This window comes from Poecilia mexicana, unplaced genomic scaffold (assembly GCF_051168715.1).
Source record: "Poecilia mexicana isolate PSO_F unplaced genomic scaffold, ASM5116871v1 scaffold_8, whole genome shotgun sequence".
In the NCBI taxonomy this organism is placed as follows: Eukaryota; Metazoa; Chordata; class Actinopteri; order Cyprinodontiformes; family Poeciliidae; genus Poecilia; species Poecilia mexicana.
The window spans coordinates 7,178,714-7,198,999 of record NW_028263377.1 but is presented as its reverse complement, the minus strand read 5'-3'; the positions used below and the strand labels follow the sequence as shown (position 1 = coordinate 7,198,999).

Sequence of the window (20,286 nt, the reverse complement as noted above, 5' to 3'; positions counted from 1 at the left end):
AAAAATGAAAAAACTGCCCAAGGCAATGACTAACAATGAGCTGTTTTACGTTTTTTTTTTTTTTTTTTTTTACTTCAGTCAGGAACAGCCAGCCTGTGCATTTCAGTCTGTTTTCCTGTGCTTTGTGGAAGCTTTCATTGCATCTTAGTGGGATTTTATGATAGACCCAAGTGGATAGTGATCAATATATTCTTACAAGAGTCAATGCTTTGTAGAGCACCTTTTGCTGCAGTTAAAGTTGCCAGTCTGGTGAGGCATCATGTTTCTCACACTCAATTCTTCGTAACTCCCTCATGTTCTGCCCGATTGGATGGAGAACGTCAAAAAGTCAATTTTTCTGCTTTGCTAGTGTTTCACTATTAGATTTAGGTCTAAATTGTGACTAAACAATTCCAAACCATTAATGTCCTTTGATGTAACCCTCCATAGAACCTCCATCCTTATTAAGTCTTTTGAAGTCTCAACCTGGTTTTCTCCCAGGATTGTGCTGCATTTAGTTTAATCAAGCTTCGCATCCACTGACAACCCGTCCTATTTATGGGGAAGAAAAAGCGTCTCTTATGGGCTTTGAGTGTTCAGAGTGGCATGGAGTGCTTAGTTCTCTACCACACATCTGCTTCATTTACACCAAGCGGTTTGGTAAGGTATTTTATCCGTTTCAATTGTAAGTCAAGAAAACTTATACAGAAAACCTGAATTAGAACCCAAAAAATGAAAAGATTGCCCAAGGCAATAACTAACAATAAGCTGTCTTCATACAGTGTTTTTTACTGTATGAAGACAGTAGATAAGACAGTACCCCAACTCTAAATGGTAGAGTTAGGGTGACGCTATTGGCGTCAGTCTGTTGATTCAGTAACAGAAAAGCCATCACTGCTTGCGTCAAGAAGAGACATACTACTGGATCACTTTTAAAGTCACACTAGTATAATGCCACGTTGGACATTTGTCCAGTTCCAGCTGTTGGTGGAAACACTCTTCTGAATACGTCGGACCATAAAATGGCATACCAAACTGCACCAACCCATACTGTACTGCGCAGTGGAAACAAAGCAATAATGTTTTACAAGTAGGTTGAAAAACAGGGCACGTTCTTCCACATGTTTGGTGTCTAGTGGGTGGACTTCTAAGGGAACTTCTTATGGCTTTCTTCTAGTGCCAACAGATTCATGGAATGAAAAGCCAAAGCTTGTACGGTTGTCTAACGGTGCATGCGTTACCTGGAGGGTGGGTGTGTAAAGCAGCTCTTTCTCTTTGCAAAGTGTAGGGGGACAGTGGCTTACTTTCAGACCTTTGCAGAAGTAGATGAGATTGGCTACACATGCAAGTATCAAATGATTGCCCATTATCCAAAATTAAAGGAAATCGGAGTATTCAGTGGTGCACCCCTATGGCTATCAGACTGTTCCTGCTGTAGTGTGGATGTTTGCCGCTCCTCTATTGCTACTATCAAATTCTTGGCTGTTTCTGATAATACTCCCCCACCACTAACCAGCCCATTAAACTTCTCCACAACTTTATCTCTGATGTCTCTGGTATGTTCATTGGTTTTTACGTTGGGGAACACGTGACAGTCTACAGAGAAAGACAAAATTTACTAAACAGGGAACAAAATTTGCAAAAACCTAACTGTTCTTCTACTTCCCAATTATGCTGTACTTCTTGACGACATGAAATCTGAGGTTGTAACGAGAACTAGTGAGAAAGTTCAAAGGGTGTGAAAACTATTGGAAGGTACTGTGTAGAGCCTATATTTGTAGGGGACATGTACTCTGTGCTGTTCATCTTTCAGTGATCAACAGATCTTCCACTTGGCTACTTACAGGGGAAACAAAACAAAAAGAGCATTTTAGCAATTTCAGCTAACAGATTTTACCTCAAAAAGAAGTGTTGCCTGGCTTTGCAGCCATTTAGCCTTAGTAGTAGACATTTGCTGGTGCAAAAAAAAAAAAAAAAAGCTTAAATGCACAATTGTTCATGCCATGTGTTGACTTTGTGCTCATGCTTTCAATACACAGACACAAGGCAGAAAGAGGTTCAAACAAACAGCACTGCCATTACTAAAATAAGCTAATATTTGAGGTTTTACATGTTCCCAGTACCGCTTTAAAAGTGAATCATTGAGGCAGGCATTTAGCTGGTCTAATCTAGAGAATAACGAAAAGACAAAAAAAAAAAAAAGAAATTATCAAAAAAAGATGCAATTTTATTTTATGCAAGATAACAGGATTTCTGTAGAAGAGAAAGCAAGCCCTGGGAAACTCAGCTGATGCGTCAAACCATCTCTTTGCTGATAAAAATGTGCAGCAACGTGGAAGTTGATTGGTTGGGAGAGTAGTAAGTAACGTTCTAGTGCAAAAGTGCGACGGGAAAACGTTACAGCTGTTGCTTCGAGTGTTGAAACTAGGGCTGAAACGATTCCTCGAATGATTCGAGTACCTCGATTACTAAAATTCCTCGAGGAAAATTTACCTGCCTCGAAGCTTCGTTAATTTATGTTTTATTAGTTAGCGCACCGTGTTCCGGCCGGGACTTCATTTGCGTTGCGCGGAGCTCTCACTTCCGCCTCTGAGTTGTTGACAAAAGCTAAGTCTCAGCGGCATAAAGTCCAATCTTCAAGATTGGTCAGTGGGGATTTTATTGATTGATGATAATGCCCGACTTTTTATTGTTTTTGGGGAACCAATAAGCATCCTTAAAATGACTGGGAAATGCCTGGAGTACGGCAGCATTTCTCCTCCGGGGCTGCTGGTTGAAAGCGAACGGCGGGAAGAGCGCTGAGGTGAGCGGATAGCCTGAACAGGGCGGGCGGCTGAGTAGCTGATGCTTACCGTGTAAATGTAGCTTTACCGACGAACCACACAATAAATTTCATATCCCGGTCTGAAGAAACGGGTGGCGGAGCGCATCGTACATGGCTGGTAGATGAGTTTCTGAGTGTGACCAGTGAAGGTGTCGTAAATATCCCGTATTGCTTCCCCCCGTGTTCGTCCCCCGGTCTAACGGTTCGTCAGTCCGCTGGTCTATTTCCTCCCCTCCACCCCATCTTACGTTCGTTCATTCGCCCTCTCCTCCCACTCCAGGCGGCATTTCCCGTATTTTCAAACCCAAAGCGTGACAGGTTGTGGCAAGGTGAGTTTAATTAATCTATTAAACTCACTGAAGATGAATACATAAACTAAAAGCTGGATTGTAGACATTTTTTAAGCATATTTGTGAGCCTGCCTCTGTTATTAAATTCAATATAATTTCAGATTTTTCTATAACTTTTCTTCTGGTTAACTTAGAAAGTGAGTTATTATTGTTACAGGTTAGTTTTCTAAACTACAAAAAAGCAACTGTTAGGGATGCTCAAATATGAAAAATTGGACTGATATTGATATCTGATAGTAACACCGGTATTAAGCCAGATTTACCAATATTTCATTTTATAATTTTTTTTATCCGATTACTCGATTAATCGTAAGAATAATCGATAGATTACTCAATTACTAAAATATTCGTTTACAACAGCCCTAGTTGAAACAGATGGAAATTGCGGAATCTGAGGATCCATTTTAAACAGCATAATATGCGACTTATTTAAAAAGAGTATTCAGCAAAAGAGTGGGAAATTGTAGAGTTTAGAAAAAAAGTAAAAACCTTTCTTAAATTAGACTAAGATTTCAAAAGAAATGTCAAACATACAAGGCAGCGCTGATCTGTTACTCCTCATCAAGTACAATAGAGGTCAAATCAATATGCAAAGCATTAACATGCAAAGATGAATCATTAAAAAAACAAAAACAGGGATCTTAGGAGCGCAATGGACTTAAGCGCCATCATTATCAATAATGTAATTCTATAACCGCCAATTTGTAAAATGTGGCTCCAAGAAGTGATTATGAAAGAGACACAAAGTTGCAATGTGAAACTCCACCAACTTCTACAGTGTGCATGTAAAGTTGGTGGGAGTTTTCTTTTAGATACAGGAAGCTGCTGGGGGTTGGAAGACAGAGAGAGAAAAAGAGATCGAGGAGGATGTGAAAGCAGCGAAACTGTAGCATTAACCAGAGCTTGTTGAGATGCAACGAGACAAAGATGGGAGAAATCGACGACGGTTTAGCAGTAATACTTGAAAATGGAGCAAAGCCAAAGAGCTTACACGGACCAGACGACGGGTTGCCGTGGTACACCGAATACGCAATTCAGATTTTCCCCGACTCTGGCTCAGGTTTCTCAAACAGGTCAATGTCCTTCATGAAGGTTTCAATGGGACATAATATATATATTCCAACAACCCATCGATGCACTTTAGGTTTCAGTAATGATTACAGTCAGATAAGTTATTCTAGCATGCCTGTATTAGCCTGGTTTAAGAATCTCTAGCTCCATTGCTAATTCAGTTTAAAGTTTTTTTTTTTTAGGCCAAGCACTTCTAGGAAGACCCTGATGATTCTTGGGAACTGGAAAGCTGTTAACAACATAGGATTTTTTTAAATATCTAAAGTACTGATCAGGTCACTGACCTAAAAGCTGTACAAATAAATAAATAAATAAATCTACTGCCATTTCTGCTGCATAAGAGCTGAAAAATCACTAATATAGTCATATTTTGTTCAGTTTCTAAAATTGAAGGATTAGATCGATGCCTACATGGATATTTTCAAAGTGTGTTTTGAAATGTTTTGTCTCTTCCTCAGGCAATCCCTGTACCGTTAAGTCCAAGGTCATTTGTGTGTTTGGGAGGTAGGAGGTTAAAAAACTAAAAAGGTCACTGGTGGGGGGGGGGGGGGCTTGTTCTTCCTTGTTTTTTTTTTTTTTTTGAATGAACACACAATAAAAGTGTTATGTTCAGATATAGTGCCAAATAGAACAAACAGGAAGTGAAGGAACAAACCCTTCAGTCCACGGGCAAGTCACACCTCAGCCCTGCTTCACGAGAAAAGAAAAAAACAAAACAACTAATGTCCCATTTCATCATCAGATCCTATATAACGATATGAACTAATAGTGGGTTCCGTACAGATAAAGAGGGATTGTAAGACATTCTGCCAGGGCATGGTTCAGCGATCTGCTAATAGGAGCAAATTCGGTCAGCTATAAAGGCTGTTAATCTTTATTTATTTAAAGAGGAAATGAGAACAAGTGTCCAACGCTCAAGGCAACGACAAGACGTCACTGTGGCCTACACTTTGCTTGTTTCTGTGCGACTCCAAAACCATTTGCTCACACAGCAAATTAACAAAAAGAAAAAAGAAAGCTAAATTTTGATTAAGTTTGTTCTCCTTGGATGAAATTGACAGTAATGTGGAAAGACATCTGCCTCAAGTCGACCTCAAATGTTCATAATGGCAGGTTGGTATATTATGTAATTTACAACTGAATGTGTACACACAGGCAACTTGAACCACTTGGCCTGAAACCCAGAGAAAGGTAGAAAATGGTTAAATATACAAACATGCAAATGAGTTGTGGAAACATCTGCAAGCGAGACCAGACACTTACACAGAAAGACCAAAAAAAAAAAAAAAAAAGGATCTCAAAAGGCAAGAAACTTCCCCTTTTTATCCACGCATGATGAGATGTCATTTTGTGAAACCAAGCTACTCTGCTTCAACTAATGGCAGAACGCCTTAAACTTTTACATTTTGCACTGTAAGAATATTTAACGCAAGTCTTCAAGGTTGTTTAGCACAACGTCGTAATGAAACGAGATTGAAAACCTGCTGGTTTTAACAACCTATCGACTAAAACTGATTGAAGAGATAAAAATAAAATAAAATTAAAAAAAAAAAAAAAAACAGGAAGGGTTTTTCAACAGATCTGCCTGTCGTGTACAGATAACGATGGAAATGTGCTTTGTATACAGTATGCATACGCACCAACAACACGTCATGATTGTAAAACGGGAAAGAAATGCAATACGATTGCCGTTTAGTGGGGAACCTGGACTTCCTTAACACAGATGTGAATATAAACTTTTAACACATGTAGCTGGTAGCGTTACCAATACCTACAAATCTCTGAACGACGCTAAACGTTTGACAAAACTGACGATGAGAAAAGTATCAGATCAGACAGATTAAAATAAAATTCATGTCAATTTTTAATTTCCTGCTTGAAAATAGTGTCTTCTTTCGCTTTAAAAGGAACAGCCAGCTTTTAGGTTGGTTGCAGAGATACAGAAAACAAACAATGTATGCATGGATGGAAGAACCTGGGCGCTCTGAAGGGAACTGAGCTGGAGGTTTTCTTGCTGTGAGGCAACAGTGCTTTAAAAAAAAAAAAAAAAAAAAAAAAAGAAGTACATGCAGTACACAAATACAAACAGAATCGACAGACTTGAAGGTGTTGTTTAGACTATGAGGGTTTTTGTTTAATTACAAGAATGTAGCTATGGTGTCAACAGAATGAAGACAAAATTTTAACAGAACGTCTTAAAATTACAAGAAAAAAGTCGTTTTGGTGAGGGGGGGAAAAAAAAAAAAAAAAAAGCCTGTATGATTAATATATTTTTCGTGATGGAGTTTTCAAAAAAAATTACTTCATCCTGCTAATATTACGATTTTATTTTTGTATCATTTCAACTCTATTTTTGTAACATTACGACTATTTTGGTAACTTAAAAAAAATAAAATTGCCTGATACACTTCATCATTGTGTTAACCTGAATTCAAAACCCATAAATAAATAAAATCAATAAAACAAGAGATGGCAGCCCTGGGCTCGCTGACATCACTCTGAACTATGGAAACACAATTTTCTATAAATTAAATCTTCAAAACCCAAAAATTACATAAGATCATCTAATGCAGAGAGAGAGAGAAAAAAAAGAAGCAACTACGTAAAGATCAAATGACACCACGTCTTTGGTAAAAGTGAATATCTGCTAAGCCTCTACGTCATGGGTGGAAAAAGGTCGATTTATGCACCATCAAGATAAGAGCCCATGTTAGTAACGTAGCCACTATCTCTGAGTGATACTGAAAATAGAGTGAGATTAAGGGATGCTGTATACATGCAAAGCCTTAACACGGGGTCGTCCTCTTATGAGAGGCACTCTTTGTATTGGGAGTGGAGCTGTTTAGTATTAGCATCAGCAGATAGCGCTGGTGATGGACCCACAGGACGCAGGGTGGACAGTCTCAGAGGAAAAAACGGCCTTGTAAGGCTGTGTAAGGCTGAACCTCAACTTCTTGGTGCTGTTCCCATCTGTGGTCAGTTCTCCATGAGGGATTTGATTTGGCCAAATCAAAATTACATTTTTATTTGGAGTAGTCAAAGTTGGAAATGGTTATACGTTTTATTAATATGATTATCATATTATCAAGCTACTAAACTGGAAGCCAGAAAAACAAAACAAAACAAAAAAAACCCAAGGATCCCTTTTAATGCCGACTATGTTTTATGTGAGCTCAAGTCGTGACCAAACTGAAGGCAGAAGAGATGAGCTGAGACAACCTTCAAAAAAAAAAAAAAAAAGTTTCTTCTGAATAGAAACTACAGTAAGGAGTTCTAAAACATCCTCAAAATAATAGAAAGAAAAAAATCTCTACAGACTGCAACTCCATGGCTCTCTGAATGTGATGGGGTTTTTTAAAGTATGCCGGTGTCAGGGATTTTTCTGCAAATATCTGACCGACTTCTACAGATAAAAAGTAAAAACAAAAAAGTCTAAGTATTTTTTATAAGTGTTTGGAAACTTGCGTTTCCAAACTAGTAAGAAAAAAGCAAAAATAACCAAATTGTTTTCATCTTTTGTCACATTTTGTCAACATATATATCTAGGGGTGCACCGACTGCAGTTTTCTGGCCAACCACTGATTTTTCAAAAACCTGACCTGCCAGTTCCAATTTTGACCAATGCCGATTTTTTGTATAACAAGAAAACAAATTAAAAAAAAATACAGCAATAGGGTTGCCAAGTTGGGATGTGTTAACTGCACACTTGCAATATGAAGTCTGAAGGATGAGGCAGGTTTCTCCTGTACAGTGTTTCTGCAGATTTCACCATCTCATATTTAAGACCTTTCTGAAGAAAATTTGAGACCCATTTTGCGACTGGAATGCACAAAACTGCAAATAAATCAATGATATGGGTTAGCATAAGGAGTTGTCCAATGGCTAAGACGTCATTGTCCACTAACTGGTGATAAATTTGCCTTTACCCATGATGGATGGAAGTAAGCTAGCTGGCTTTAACCTCGCATAATAAATTAGCAGCTACTAAGCAGTATTCTCAACCGCCTAGTGAAGATGTCTGACTGTTTTGCGCAACAGTCCTGCAAAAATGGAGGAACCTACATAAAATTAATTACATAATTCTGACAACAAATTTTAAGACTTCTGATTAACATATTAAAGGCCAACTTTTTTCTCTCAATACATTTAAGATATTTTAAGGCCTTAATTTTAGATAGATCAATTCAAGATTTTTAAGGATGTGCAGATACCCTGTGTAAGCAACAGCCGGTATCAGATTACACAAAATTAAGAAAATTGAGGCCAATTTATCAGTGCACCCTTTAAATATCCTTTTACTGTATTTTTTATTTTTTTTACTTCAATTTATTTTCCAACAGGACATAAAAGACCAAACAGTCTTGGTAATCACTGATCACATTTCCACAGAAACCAACTAATACATAATGTCCAATTCTGAAACAACAAAAAGAAGAAAAAAGAAAAAAAAGAAAAAAGGTGATATTCCCTGTCAACTTTTTGGACAGTTAGAAAATAAATTTAAACAAAAGAAGAAGCAGTTTTACATAAGCTGTTAAACTTAAGAGGAATAGAATGCTTTCTCTTCACTTAGGCAAATATGGTAGAAGTCCTGTTTGGCTCAGCGTTTCCTAAGCTGACTTTCTCTGTGCTTTTAGGCCTCCTGCTGAGATAAGAAGTCTTTCCAATACTCTCTGCTGAAACAGCACTGATCCCCCTGTAAGAACAGTAAAGTAATCCTCGACGCCCAGTGTTACATAAAAATATTTTAAATCTAACATTGTTTGAAGTGTATAATTTTCTGTAAAAGCCAAACCAATGAACAAACTCCTCCTGCATCAATGTAAATCCAGTGCTGCCTGTAGAAGCATTTTGTTGTTCAGACAGATTCCATTAAAAGCCCACAGAGCTGAGTGGCTTTTCACATGTGTTCTTCTTAAGCTAACCCAATTTAATCAATTGGAAGCTTAACAGAAGTCCTTTTATTTCTGTCCTTACTACAGATAACGGTTGATTCTCCGGAGAGAAAACTGATCAAACTTACAGCCAAGAACAGAAAATAGGATCCTTAAAGATGGCAAAGGAGATTCAGAACTGAATTCAAGTGAAATCTTAAATCTTATTTTGTGAACAAATACATCAGAAAGCATAAATTGTTAAGTAGATCCAGAAAAACTCCTTAAATTGTTAATAGTCTCTAAACTTCAATTTGGCTTCCTTTGTACAATAATTACCTTCTATTTTAATGATCGTTTTCATCTAATAGAAACCCCAGCCATTTTTTAAAAACTTATCCTGCATGAAAGTTGCTAGAATTAGCAGCACAAGGGAGAATGTTCTCTCTTTTCAGTGCAGCTTTTCTCAGAACACCGCTGCTGTCAAGCCTCCATTTAAATCCAAAACAAAACCAGGTGAATTATCTCCAACATTTTATGTTCTCCTAACATACATAAGTCTGTTCATCAGCCAACTAACGAGCCGACGCTTACCTTGAGGACCTCTCCGCGTTTGAAACTAAGCTCGTCGTCGGCAGTAGCTTTAAAATCGTATTTGGCGATGGCCTCCATGATCTTGGTGACTCGCAGCAAAACAACTCGGCTGTGGTTACTCTTCTGTTTGGCAACCGACGCGCTGTCCTGGCCTCCGTGGTCGTCAGCTTTTCTCCGAGTCTCTCCTCCCGTCGATGACCCGTTCCTGTAGGGCTTTGACCTTACATAAAGGTCACAGGACAGCACCTGCAAACACAGGACAGCGCAGGTACAGCTCAGATTTCTGTTTTGCGGAGTGACTGCACGAGGGCCTGTGGTTATAAGGAAACATCAGCGGTGAAAAAATGGGAGCCAAATCTGAGGGGGGGGGGGGGGGGAGTGTCAAAATTTGAGAAACTATTAAATTAAAAGTGGACCTTTATGATTGGGCTGAACACTTCAGAGCGGCTAGTTATCAAACATTTTCAGTTAGTCATCTCCTTTGTTATCCTTCATATCCTTCACAGTGACGTCTTGTCATATTTGCTGCAGCCATGTGCGTGCAAATGTGGCTACGGTTGGTAAGAGACGCATCTCCCAAGCTTTCACTAGACCTAACTTGTTAGTTAAAAATTTTACATTTAAATTTCACTCCAGGAAGTGAAGCTCCAGATTAAAACGGGTTCAGCGACATTTTGTGGGAATGTGTCTGTTATATTATGTACTGTTCCTTTAAATGAGATGCCAGCGGAAATGGTGGGAGTTAAGAGTTTCCTACTGAAGTGTGAAGCATCCCACACGTTGCTGCACACCGTCAGCCAGCTGGCTGAAGAAGATGGAAAAAAAAAACCTAAAAGGAACTAAAGGAGCAAACATAACAGCTTTTAAAATTACGCAGTTTTAAAAAGACTACAGTTAGCAAACTGAGCAGCATCTCTGTTAAGCAACTACCACAGGCTGATAGCTTAACCGGCTAATATTAGCTTGCTACACACCCAGTTTTACTCGAAAGAGAGAAAACAAATGAATCTATAGAGAATTTTTCAGAGACAAAGACACACATACTTGAAAATGATTAGGAAATTTAGTTAGTTTAGCAGATTTTCTGCTTCGGTCTGTGTCCAAAAAATTCTAAGACACTTTGTATCCATAATCGCTGTTATAACTGAAAGGATAACATTATCAATAATTGATGCTGCATGTTTTGAATGAAGATTGTTGTTCCATTAGGACCTCATGCCCACATCGTCGCTTTTTGAGTTTTTAAGTGTCGTTTTCGTCACTAATATCTGACAGTCCTCGAAAACGTAATCGACAAGACATTTCTAAGTAAAACTGCAAAAAATACTCAGAATAAAGAAGAAATCTTACGATGAACAGAACCAGATAATTTCGCTTTTGAACAGTGGTATTTTTAAATCAGAAACTAAAAGTCTAATCTTGCAAATCATGCCAACTCTGAAAAAGCAGCAACGTAACAGATTCAGATCTCTCCCTCTCTCTGTCACACTGGGTGACGCTGGCTGTAGTCCAGACATCAATTATTAATAATCAAGCTCGACATAAAGGCCACTTTAAATTCCTACGTGATTGCAGGAAATGAAGGAATGGTTAATCCAACCGACAGCAAAAATAATAATAATAATAATAAAAAAAAACGCTTCTTTTTTCTAGTAAACATCAAGTAGAACAGTTTCGGTTGCAGACAGTCGTGTGATCTGACTCATATTGCATTTTCACGTGTGGAAAACAAGAAAAACGTTGACTAAATCAGCTTGCAAGGAAGTAAAAATGAGGATAAATCTGATAAATACTGCACTAATTTTCTGTAAAATGTGATTTAAATACCGACATCTGTTGCAGAAACAAGGTTTAATGTATGATATTTGATTACAGACACAAAGCAAAGAACACGCATGTTCTGTGTAGATATGCTGGCTTCATAATTTAAAAACAATTAATATTAATTACAATAAAATGTATGTTTTGTGGCAAATTAATGCACAACCAAGTTAGGAAAAGATCTGGCTCGACCAAAAAGAAGTATGTTGAGATTTGTGAGCTTTGGAAGACAAAATTGGAATCTCCTGTAAACAGAATCAGCAGGTCAGAGCTTGTTTGTGATTGGGAACTCTTCCACAAGTCCCTCCAATCGCTGCATCCAATTATGATTTGCTTTAGACATCCACTTCCGTTGTCAACAGTCAAAAAAGAAAAAAAGTACGACATTTTTACTACAATCAGAGATAATTAATACACCATTTCCTGAGCAGAAACCACCAGACACAACCAAAAAAAAAAAAAAAAAGGTCAGCTGATTGTGAAACAGAGCCGAGAACGATATGGTGACTAAACCTAAAAGTTGTCCCGAGTTAGGGGATAAAAGGTGCGTTATCCTATTATGTTGTCTTCCCGGTGCGCCTCGGGTAGCGTTTTGATGAGCTTCCACTAATACTGCTCTGGTGCAAATAAGTCCATTAAAGCGGACGCAGATATCAGACAAACTGTCACCGAGCAGTTAAAAGCAACCGAGTTCAAACCATAACTCTTAACGTGGAATAAATAAAAACAACCCATGTCGTGATGTGAGAACGGTATGCAAAACTATTTTAGCAGGAAGGAGCGAACACAGCAACATTAGTTGTGCCGTTACAAACGTTTGGCAGCCGAGGTTCGACAGAGAAACGGGTCATTAAAATACCCTCAAAAATTTCAAACGCCATCAGCATTCGGTTCCCAGGCCATGAGGATAAATTCGGGCAGGATGGTGTCTGTCCCGTTTTAGACAACAGAGCACGTACGAACCGTTTCCTCTTGACTTTTTGGGGCTCTAAATGAGAAAAAAAGAAGAAGAAAAGATCGATTCCGTTCCAGGGAATAGACTGCGCCCACTGTTCTAGAACGTTAGAGTTAGCATGCCGGCTAACGGTCGGGCAACAATAACTGCGATGTGATTCTCAAACTTACTCCCATCTAATTCAACCGGCGGCAAACTGACGACGACGTTTTTATGGAAGATGTGGTGAAAGGGAAAACGACGAGAAAACGAAACATTAACAAATAACTTAGGCCCCTACCGGGGAAATTCTGGCAAACGTGAAAAGGGAAGAAAACACCTTTTTTTCATAGCGCAAGCTGTTGTTGCTAGCGTAGAGGCGCAGCTAGCTCAGAACACTGCCGAACTTGACTAAGCGTCGAGAAATTACCGAACTACACGTTTTGTCTGTGTAAACAGGAGAAACAGAAGAGTGTCTTACCACTTGTAGTATTCCGTTTCGAAGCTGCCCAAGTAAAAAGCAAAAAAAAAAAACCTTTGCTGTGTCTGACGCTCTCCCAGCTTCCTCTTAAGAGATACCCCCACAGTATGTACAACGTCGCTTACAGCCCTGTCCTGTGAGCCCGAAGCTAGCTGGTAGCAGAAGGTTTTCGACGTTTATTTCCGCTTCCTTCCGTCGAGCAGTTAACTGCTTTTCAGCTCCTCCCTGTCAATCTGTATGATTGGGTCGTTGGATAAAAGTGTCACAATTTAATAATAATAATAAATAAGTTAAATAGCAAAGACATTTTTAAATGTGTTTTTATGCGATATCTACATTGAATAAATAATAAACGAGTATAATTAAAATTTGTGTGTCAAACATTCCTAAAATACCTAATTCTTTTTAAACCATTAATCAAATCTTTAAATTGTAAGCTTTCTATGTAATTATATCGTTATTCCAATTCTTAACTGCTTAATATTTCCTGTAATACTGTCACTGATGAAACAACTGTCATTATGTTTCATCTGATTGGCTCACCTGGACAGCAACTAAACTGTTGACCAATTACCGTGACTGAAGAAGTATTAGCCCCGCCCACTTACTTTGTTCATGTAGAAATATATGATGCACTGCGAGTGAAAAAAGAATAATCGTACCTGCTTTTATATATATATATATATATATATATATATATATATATATATATATATATATATATATATATATATATATATATATATATATATATATATATATATATATATATTTAATTGATTAAAAAATGATATAAACTGATTGTAGTTTGTGTTATTATTATTTATTTAAGTCAGCAGACATTACATGTGTTTGTGTCAAATTACAAGGAATTACAGTGGGTTACACTTTGGCTCAACTTTCTCTGCCAGTTAACTCCAAAGAGAGCCACTGAATTTTTCTCTTGTGCGCTTCAAATATGTTTTAATAGCCTCGGTCAGAAAATAAGCGAACTGAGTGGGTCTAATGATATGTTATCTGATCGCTGTTGGGATATTTGGTCGTCTTATATTGCTTTCATTTTTTTCTTTGCACATCTGCTTTTAATTTTGGTCTGGAACAGAGGAAATGTTGGAATACCTTTACAATGCTGCCCCCAAGTGGAATGTTGGGGTTCCTTCATGTTGACGAGGGTCTTTGTTTTGCTTGATTGCGTGCGCTACAAATGGATTTCATTAAATCCAGAGGTGGGTAGAGTACCCAAAAATTCTTCTCAAGTAAGAGTAGCACTATTTTAACATATTTTTACTCAAGTATGGGTAAAAATATACAATGCTGTGAAGCTACTTTTTCTTAAAATACATTTTGTAGTCATGTACTCCTCAAATCTGGCCCTTATGGGCTAGTAGCAATGAAGAAATTCAGAATGTTACGAAAGCTGGAACAGGTCCTGTTTGCAGTTTGCCATAGGCCATCCTAACTCTAACCCTAACCAGTAATGAATACACCATCCTGGTTGATGGTGGTTGGGAACCAGCATAAAACTGATGGATGGAACTAGAAGCCAGAACAACAATATCATACATATTGTTTTTTTTCACCCTGCAAAATAAGGCACTTTTATAGCACAATCAACTCATTGTGTTATCTTCAGTTGTTATCGCTGCTGCTGCTAGTCTGAAGGAGCTGTGTGGGGAGGATGCTGGGGGATGGGTGCCATGGAGGGCAGAAACTCAGCTATACCAATGATCCAAGAGGGCGTTTAGGGGCTCCTGAATGATTGACAAGGGAGATTCTAGGCTTAAACATGCATGAATGAATCAAAGTAACACTCCAGGTGTGTGTTTGATGAGGGAATGTCATAATAGCATAATATAAAGCCTCAAAACTAAATTTTGCATAATGCCTCCCATTATATATCTCCAACATATTTTTCAGATTTCCATCCATTTAAAAAAAAAAGAAAATCGCATAACCCTCTCCAACTACTTCACAATTAGTTGGAGAGGGATGTTTTGACCTGTCAGAAAAACCTCAATACTTACATTTGAATAAGTGTTAAGTGAGTGACAAAATCTATATCAATATTTTGGAAGGTACATTGTCTCTCAGGGTGTCCAGTTCTATATATGCAGACATTTCAATTGATGTACGTGTTTGTCAGACCAGTAGCTGGATAAAGAGGTTGTGCCGCAGACTGTGTCTTGCTCTTGCTGCAGTAGGGTAGGTTTAAGAGGAAGCAGCACCACACAATTTTCTTCCATCTCATTCACATTGGTCTAAAGAGATGCTGTAACACATGCCACCCCGGTCACTTTAGCTGTGCAAGAACTTCTTTGGCCAACCACGCTCGCCACTAAACAGCCATCTGTCACCACTGAACGGCCGTGTGTCCTCAGGAAACACCGTCTGTCAGAGTCTAAACACAATGACAGACACATTTGCCTTTCAAACCGTATGTTTTAAGTGTTAAAATCATCTCTGAAACTTCAAACAATCTTGAGTGAGAGTTCTGGTTGTATACATATCCAGATATTTTGCTCCTGCAATGCGGCTAATGGGAAAGAATAAACCACACCGTCTTTGTGATCCTGCATTTCCTCATACAGCGTGTGGGTTTGTTGCGCTAGGCAGTGAGAATTAGGAAGCCTTTTGCAACTCATCGCATGAATATTTCATACACCCAACAGTAAAAATGGTTTTATCTAACAGTGGAGGACCATTAAAGTAACTACGCTCAGCGGTGAACTGTAATTTGGCAGCCTGTGAAAGCTCTACCAGTGATTTGTTCTCCTCCACAAACCAGATTCAGCGAGAATCTCAAAGAAAACATCTTGCATTTTAATGTTGCATTTTTGAACAGTAGATAATGGTGTACATGCCGTCCTGTACATTACGAGGTCACAACCATGCCAGAATTTCAGCAAACCTCACCCTACGTGGTTGGTTGACGTGATATTGCTCTGTTGTGTAACCTAACTGTATAACCTTACCACAGGAGATAAAGACAAACTTCCTCTACTGCAGATGCCATCACATGTAAAAAGGTTAGCCAACAACTCTTCAGAGATGACTATTAAACTTAAGGTTCGCCATAATAAGATTTAATAACTGAACGCAACATATTAAGCCTGAAGTGTTCCAAACTAGCTTTAAGTTTTATGAGAATAATCTTATCTTAACGGTGGCAACAAATCTGTTTTTTGGAACATGTCCGTGAAGTAAGATGCGTCACGGTCTGTTGGTGGTGTGTGGAGGGCGGATGAGGGCTGACTGTGAAAGAAGAGCTGACTGAAAGCTGAATCAGCAGCCCGACTGGGAACACATGTGATGCGGTGTGCTTGAAGAGGCGGAACAGAAAAGGAGTTAAAGGAACAGCTACATGACTCGGTTTGTTTCTGCCTAATGCTGTTTGGATAACAGAACGGTGCGTTTACCGCCGTGGGAATTCACAATGCAACCAAGTTCTGTACTTTTGTTCTTGATTGTGTCTCGAGCTGAGCTGGATCTACTGGTGTGCCAACAGATTACATCCAGATTACATGCGAGATGCAGTAATGCTGCGGTGACCGACTGATTTAAAATGTGTCGTCATAGGCAATATAGGTGGACAATATGGATTTAAGAATTTTATTGCGATATTTTATGGTACTATTGTGATAACGATAAAAATGACAATAAAAAACAATTTGTTTCTTTTTTTTAGGTAACTGTCTTTGTGACACTGTGTTTATAGTGACGCAAACAAATGCTCTTCTTGAAAAACATCAATTTAAAATAGGCTTCGTCACTGACTAAAAGAAGTGAGGTACAAAGCAAAATAAAATGTTTGAACTTGGATCTGGAAAATGGTCACAGTGGGTTTACTTTCAGTTTCTCTGCTGTACGTCTCTTTTACAGTTTCTTGTGAATCCTTTGGGCTGTTGGTACTTCATTGCTCTACATCACAGTTTATTTGAATTTACCCCATAAATAATTGTCCAAATAAAGACAACCTACCACCAGTTTGAAAAACCATGGCTGTTGTATAAAGTCAGCAAAATGAAAAAAATAGGCAGTGTCTGTTGCTGAAATCGGGCAATACACAGATTATGTCGGGTTATTTTTTCCTGTCAACTGTGATCGTTTTGGGTAGAGTTAGAAAAATGGTTAACAGGCATGTGGTACAGAGATATTTGTTGCATAAAACTCTATGCTCACGTTAAAAACATTAGCATGCATCACAAATCACACCTTACACGGAAGACATTTGTGAGAAAGGCTGTGTTTAATTTGCAATCGTTAAAACTTGCATTACTGCACACATAATGGACGATCCAACACAAACAATTGTGTGTGCAGTGTCCAAATTTAAACCCACTTTCCTCCATGTAACATTCTGACCATATGAAGTCATGTGAAACATACAGTTTTAGTCTGGTACTTTAATTACACAGTTACAAATCAGGTACAAAATGTAGACTTTTTTTTTTCCCCAAAAAAAAGTTACTAAAATATAATCTAACCAAATTTCCGAAATAATATCTCATCGCATCCTTCCTTTTTTGTACTGTTGCTAAAGCGCCGGTGCGACAACGCAAACAGCCAGAGACGCTCGTTAATATTCCTCGGTGGCAAACGAAAGCTCAGGAAGCACGTAAAATAGCAAAAAATTGAAAAATATTCAGGTTGAAAATTAATCTAAACCGTGGTTATATTCCCTTTGAGTTTCACTCCTGACAGAAAAAAAAAAAACCCTTACAGACACAGAATATTTATGACTGAAGACTGTGAACGATGTGCATTACAAATGCAGCTGGTTAACCGACAACTCCCCCCAACAAGTTATGAGAATCCGATGAACCGTGATTATCCCGCTTTTACGGCTGCAGAACGAATTTGTGCACACGTTATAATTCCCTCTTTCAATCACAAACAGAAAAAAAAAAAAAAAAAAAAAGCTCCTCCAAAGGCCGCTTCTGGATCCAGTCCTTTGTGATAGTTAGATTTTGTAAGAAACAATCAGGATGTCACTGCATTTCACACATTTACATCTTTACAACTGGGTTTGAATATTAAATCTCTCTCTTATTGCTCTGCAGGTTGTGTGGGAATCTCTTAGCCATCAGCTAACTCGTATCCATTTGCATATTTATGGAGAGATTACGCTGGAAGCCTTTGTAATGAGTTTTGTATGAGTGTGTGTGTGTGTGTGTGTGTGTGTTTATTTTCCTATCATCACACCAACTTATGGGACCTTATGCAAAAATCGCAAAAGTATTCACATGCCTGGAACTTTTCCAGACTGTGTCACATTTTAGACATTTTTTTAAATGATTTTATTTGAGAGAGCAACATAAAATGAAGTGGGGCAGAAAATGGCTTATACTTATTTTTCAAAAATGTTAAATCCACATTTAGCCATCTTTACTCTAATACTCCTAAATAAAATCTATTACAGCTAACCGCTTTTGGAAAAGTAGTTGATCTCTGGATTTGATGGTTAAAAAAAAAAAAAAAAAAAAAAAGCCATGAAAAGTGCTGCTCTCAGGAGCAAACAGGTGGAAGAAGTTGCTCTGGTCAGTTAAGATCTGTGACACACAGGTGAGGGCAGCATCAGGCTGTGGGGGGGAGACTTTATTTTCAGAAGGAACAGGGTCATTTATTTGGTGTCACATGTGGGTTAATTCTGGAAGAGCAACATTTTAAAAAGGTGAAGGCAAAAAAAAATAAAAATAAAAAATGTCTTTAAAACGAAGACACCACTTTATGTTGCTCCGACACACAAAATTCCAATGAAAGGTGACAAAATGTGAAAAAGTTCCATCATATCAATAAACGGGGTAGATGTATGCGAGATTAGTTTTTGTTTTTCTTTTTACATTTGCTGGTTTCTGATATAATAATTTCTAACGTACAAATTCTCGCTGCATTCGTCCACAAAACATCAGAAGTCAGGAAGAGATCAGCTTATGGGGTAAATTTCCACATCTCCATGTATCAAACACTTAAAAAATAGCATGTGCCACTGCCTCCATACGCCATCCGACAGGTTAGTCGCCTGTTAAAACAAAAGGAATAAAATAATTTTAATAAGTGCATTAATAATATATATGTATATATTAATTTGATAAATAAATCATTTTAAAAATGGACTCTCTAACAGCAAACTATTTCTGTCCAGTGTTTTAATTTTTAGACCAGTGTTAGTACTTTTTTGTAGTTTTTTAATAAGCCGGCCTGTCAGTAGAGCAAATATCTCTTTCTTAAACGTCAATACGAACCGCACTCATCGAAAAACAACTTCCTGCGTTCCTGAGAGTTCGCGTGGAAGTTCAAGTGTAGAGCATTCACAAATCGCTCTCATTTTCACAAATGTGGATGATTAACTCAAACAGACAGTAAAAAATAAAAGGTAACACTTTATTTGAAGGGGGGTGAATAAGACTGTCATAAACATGACATAACACCTGTCATGAACATGAATAAGCCTTCATGAATATTTATGACTGTTGTCATAAAGCGTCATTCGGTAAATTATGACACTTTTAATACAAAGTTGACATTATTCAAAATGTCTTTGTTATGACAACTTGACATTAACCAAGAAATCATTACTGATATAAATTTGTTATAAAAGTATTACTGATTGCACTTTAAAAATTAGATAACATTATGTTATTAAAGGTAAAGTTTAAACAGTAATGATTTCTTGGTTAATGTCAAGTTGTCATAACAAAGACATTTTGAATAATGTCAACTTTGTATTAAAAGTGTCATAATTTACCGAATGACGCTTTATGACAACAGTCATAAATATTCATGAAGGCTTATTCATGTTCATGACAGGTGTTATGTCATGTTTATGACAGTGTCATGACAGTCTTATTCACCCCCCTTCAAATAAAGTGTTATGAAATAAAATAATAATGATAAAAAAAATCAGTAAACAGTGTCAGAAAAGAGTGAGTGGAGGGAAAAAATAACCTAGTAATTTCCCTCAGACTTTTTAATAACTCTGCATAGATTTAGTTTAAGACACACACAGGTAAGAACCTAAAACAGTACAACGAAAAGATTAAATTAAAAAAGGAAAAAAAAAAAATAGAGACGTCGTTTGCTGTAAGCAATGCCTCCAACAGGGGGCGCTTCTCTGGGAAACCAGGTGAGCGGTCCTTCTGTTTGGCCATCATTCTTGGCTGTCACATGGGCACTGGTGTAGGAAAAACAAACAAACACAATCATAAGTTTCATAAGTGTTACAATAAAAATAAAAAATGCAGGCAAATCTGTTAGTAAAGACGTGGAAAAGGCCTTACAGTAAATATATTACTCATAGGTCTTACTCATTAAGCTAATTGCTAATGCGATAAAGACGACCCACATCTATCCTGCTAACA

The 20,286-nt window shown here is 37.8% G+C and overlaps 2 protein-coding genes across 2 annotated transcripts in view; both read right to left on the bottom strand.

Annotated features, from left to right (window-relative positions):
• grb2b (growth factor receptor-bound protein 2b) overlaps positions 1–13,094 on the bottom strand; it is a 34,992-nt gene extending 21,898 nt beyond the window's left edge. The window contains exons 1-2 of the mRNA XM_015012715.2: positions 12,929–13,094; positions 9,693–9,938 (exon numbers count right to left, since the gene is read on the bottom strand). Coding sequence (XP_014868201.1) covers positions 9,693–9,770 — 78 coding nt within the window. The 5' untranslated portion in view covers positions 9,771–9,938; positions 12,929–13,094. The remainder of the gene's footprint in view (positions 1–9,692; positions 9,939–12,928) is intronic.
• Positions 13,095–17,155: 4,061 nt separating this feature from the next.
• Positions 17,156–20,286, bottom strand: part of usp43b (ubiquitin specific peptidase 43b) — an 81,538-nt gene continuing 78,407 nt past the window's right edge. The window contains exon 16 of the mRNA XM_088008130.1: positions 17,156–20,099. Within this exon, the coding sequence (XP_087864256.1) occupies positions 20,089–20,099 (11 nt within the window). The 3' untranslated portion in view covers positions 17,156–20,088. The remainder of the gene's footprint in view (positions 20,100–20,286) is intronic.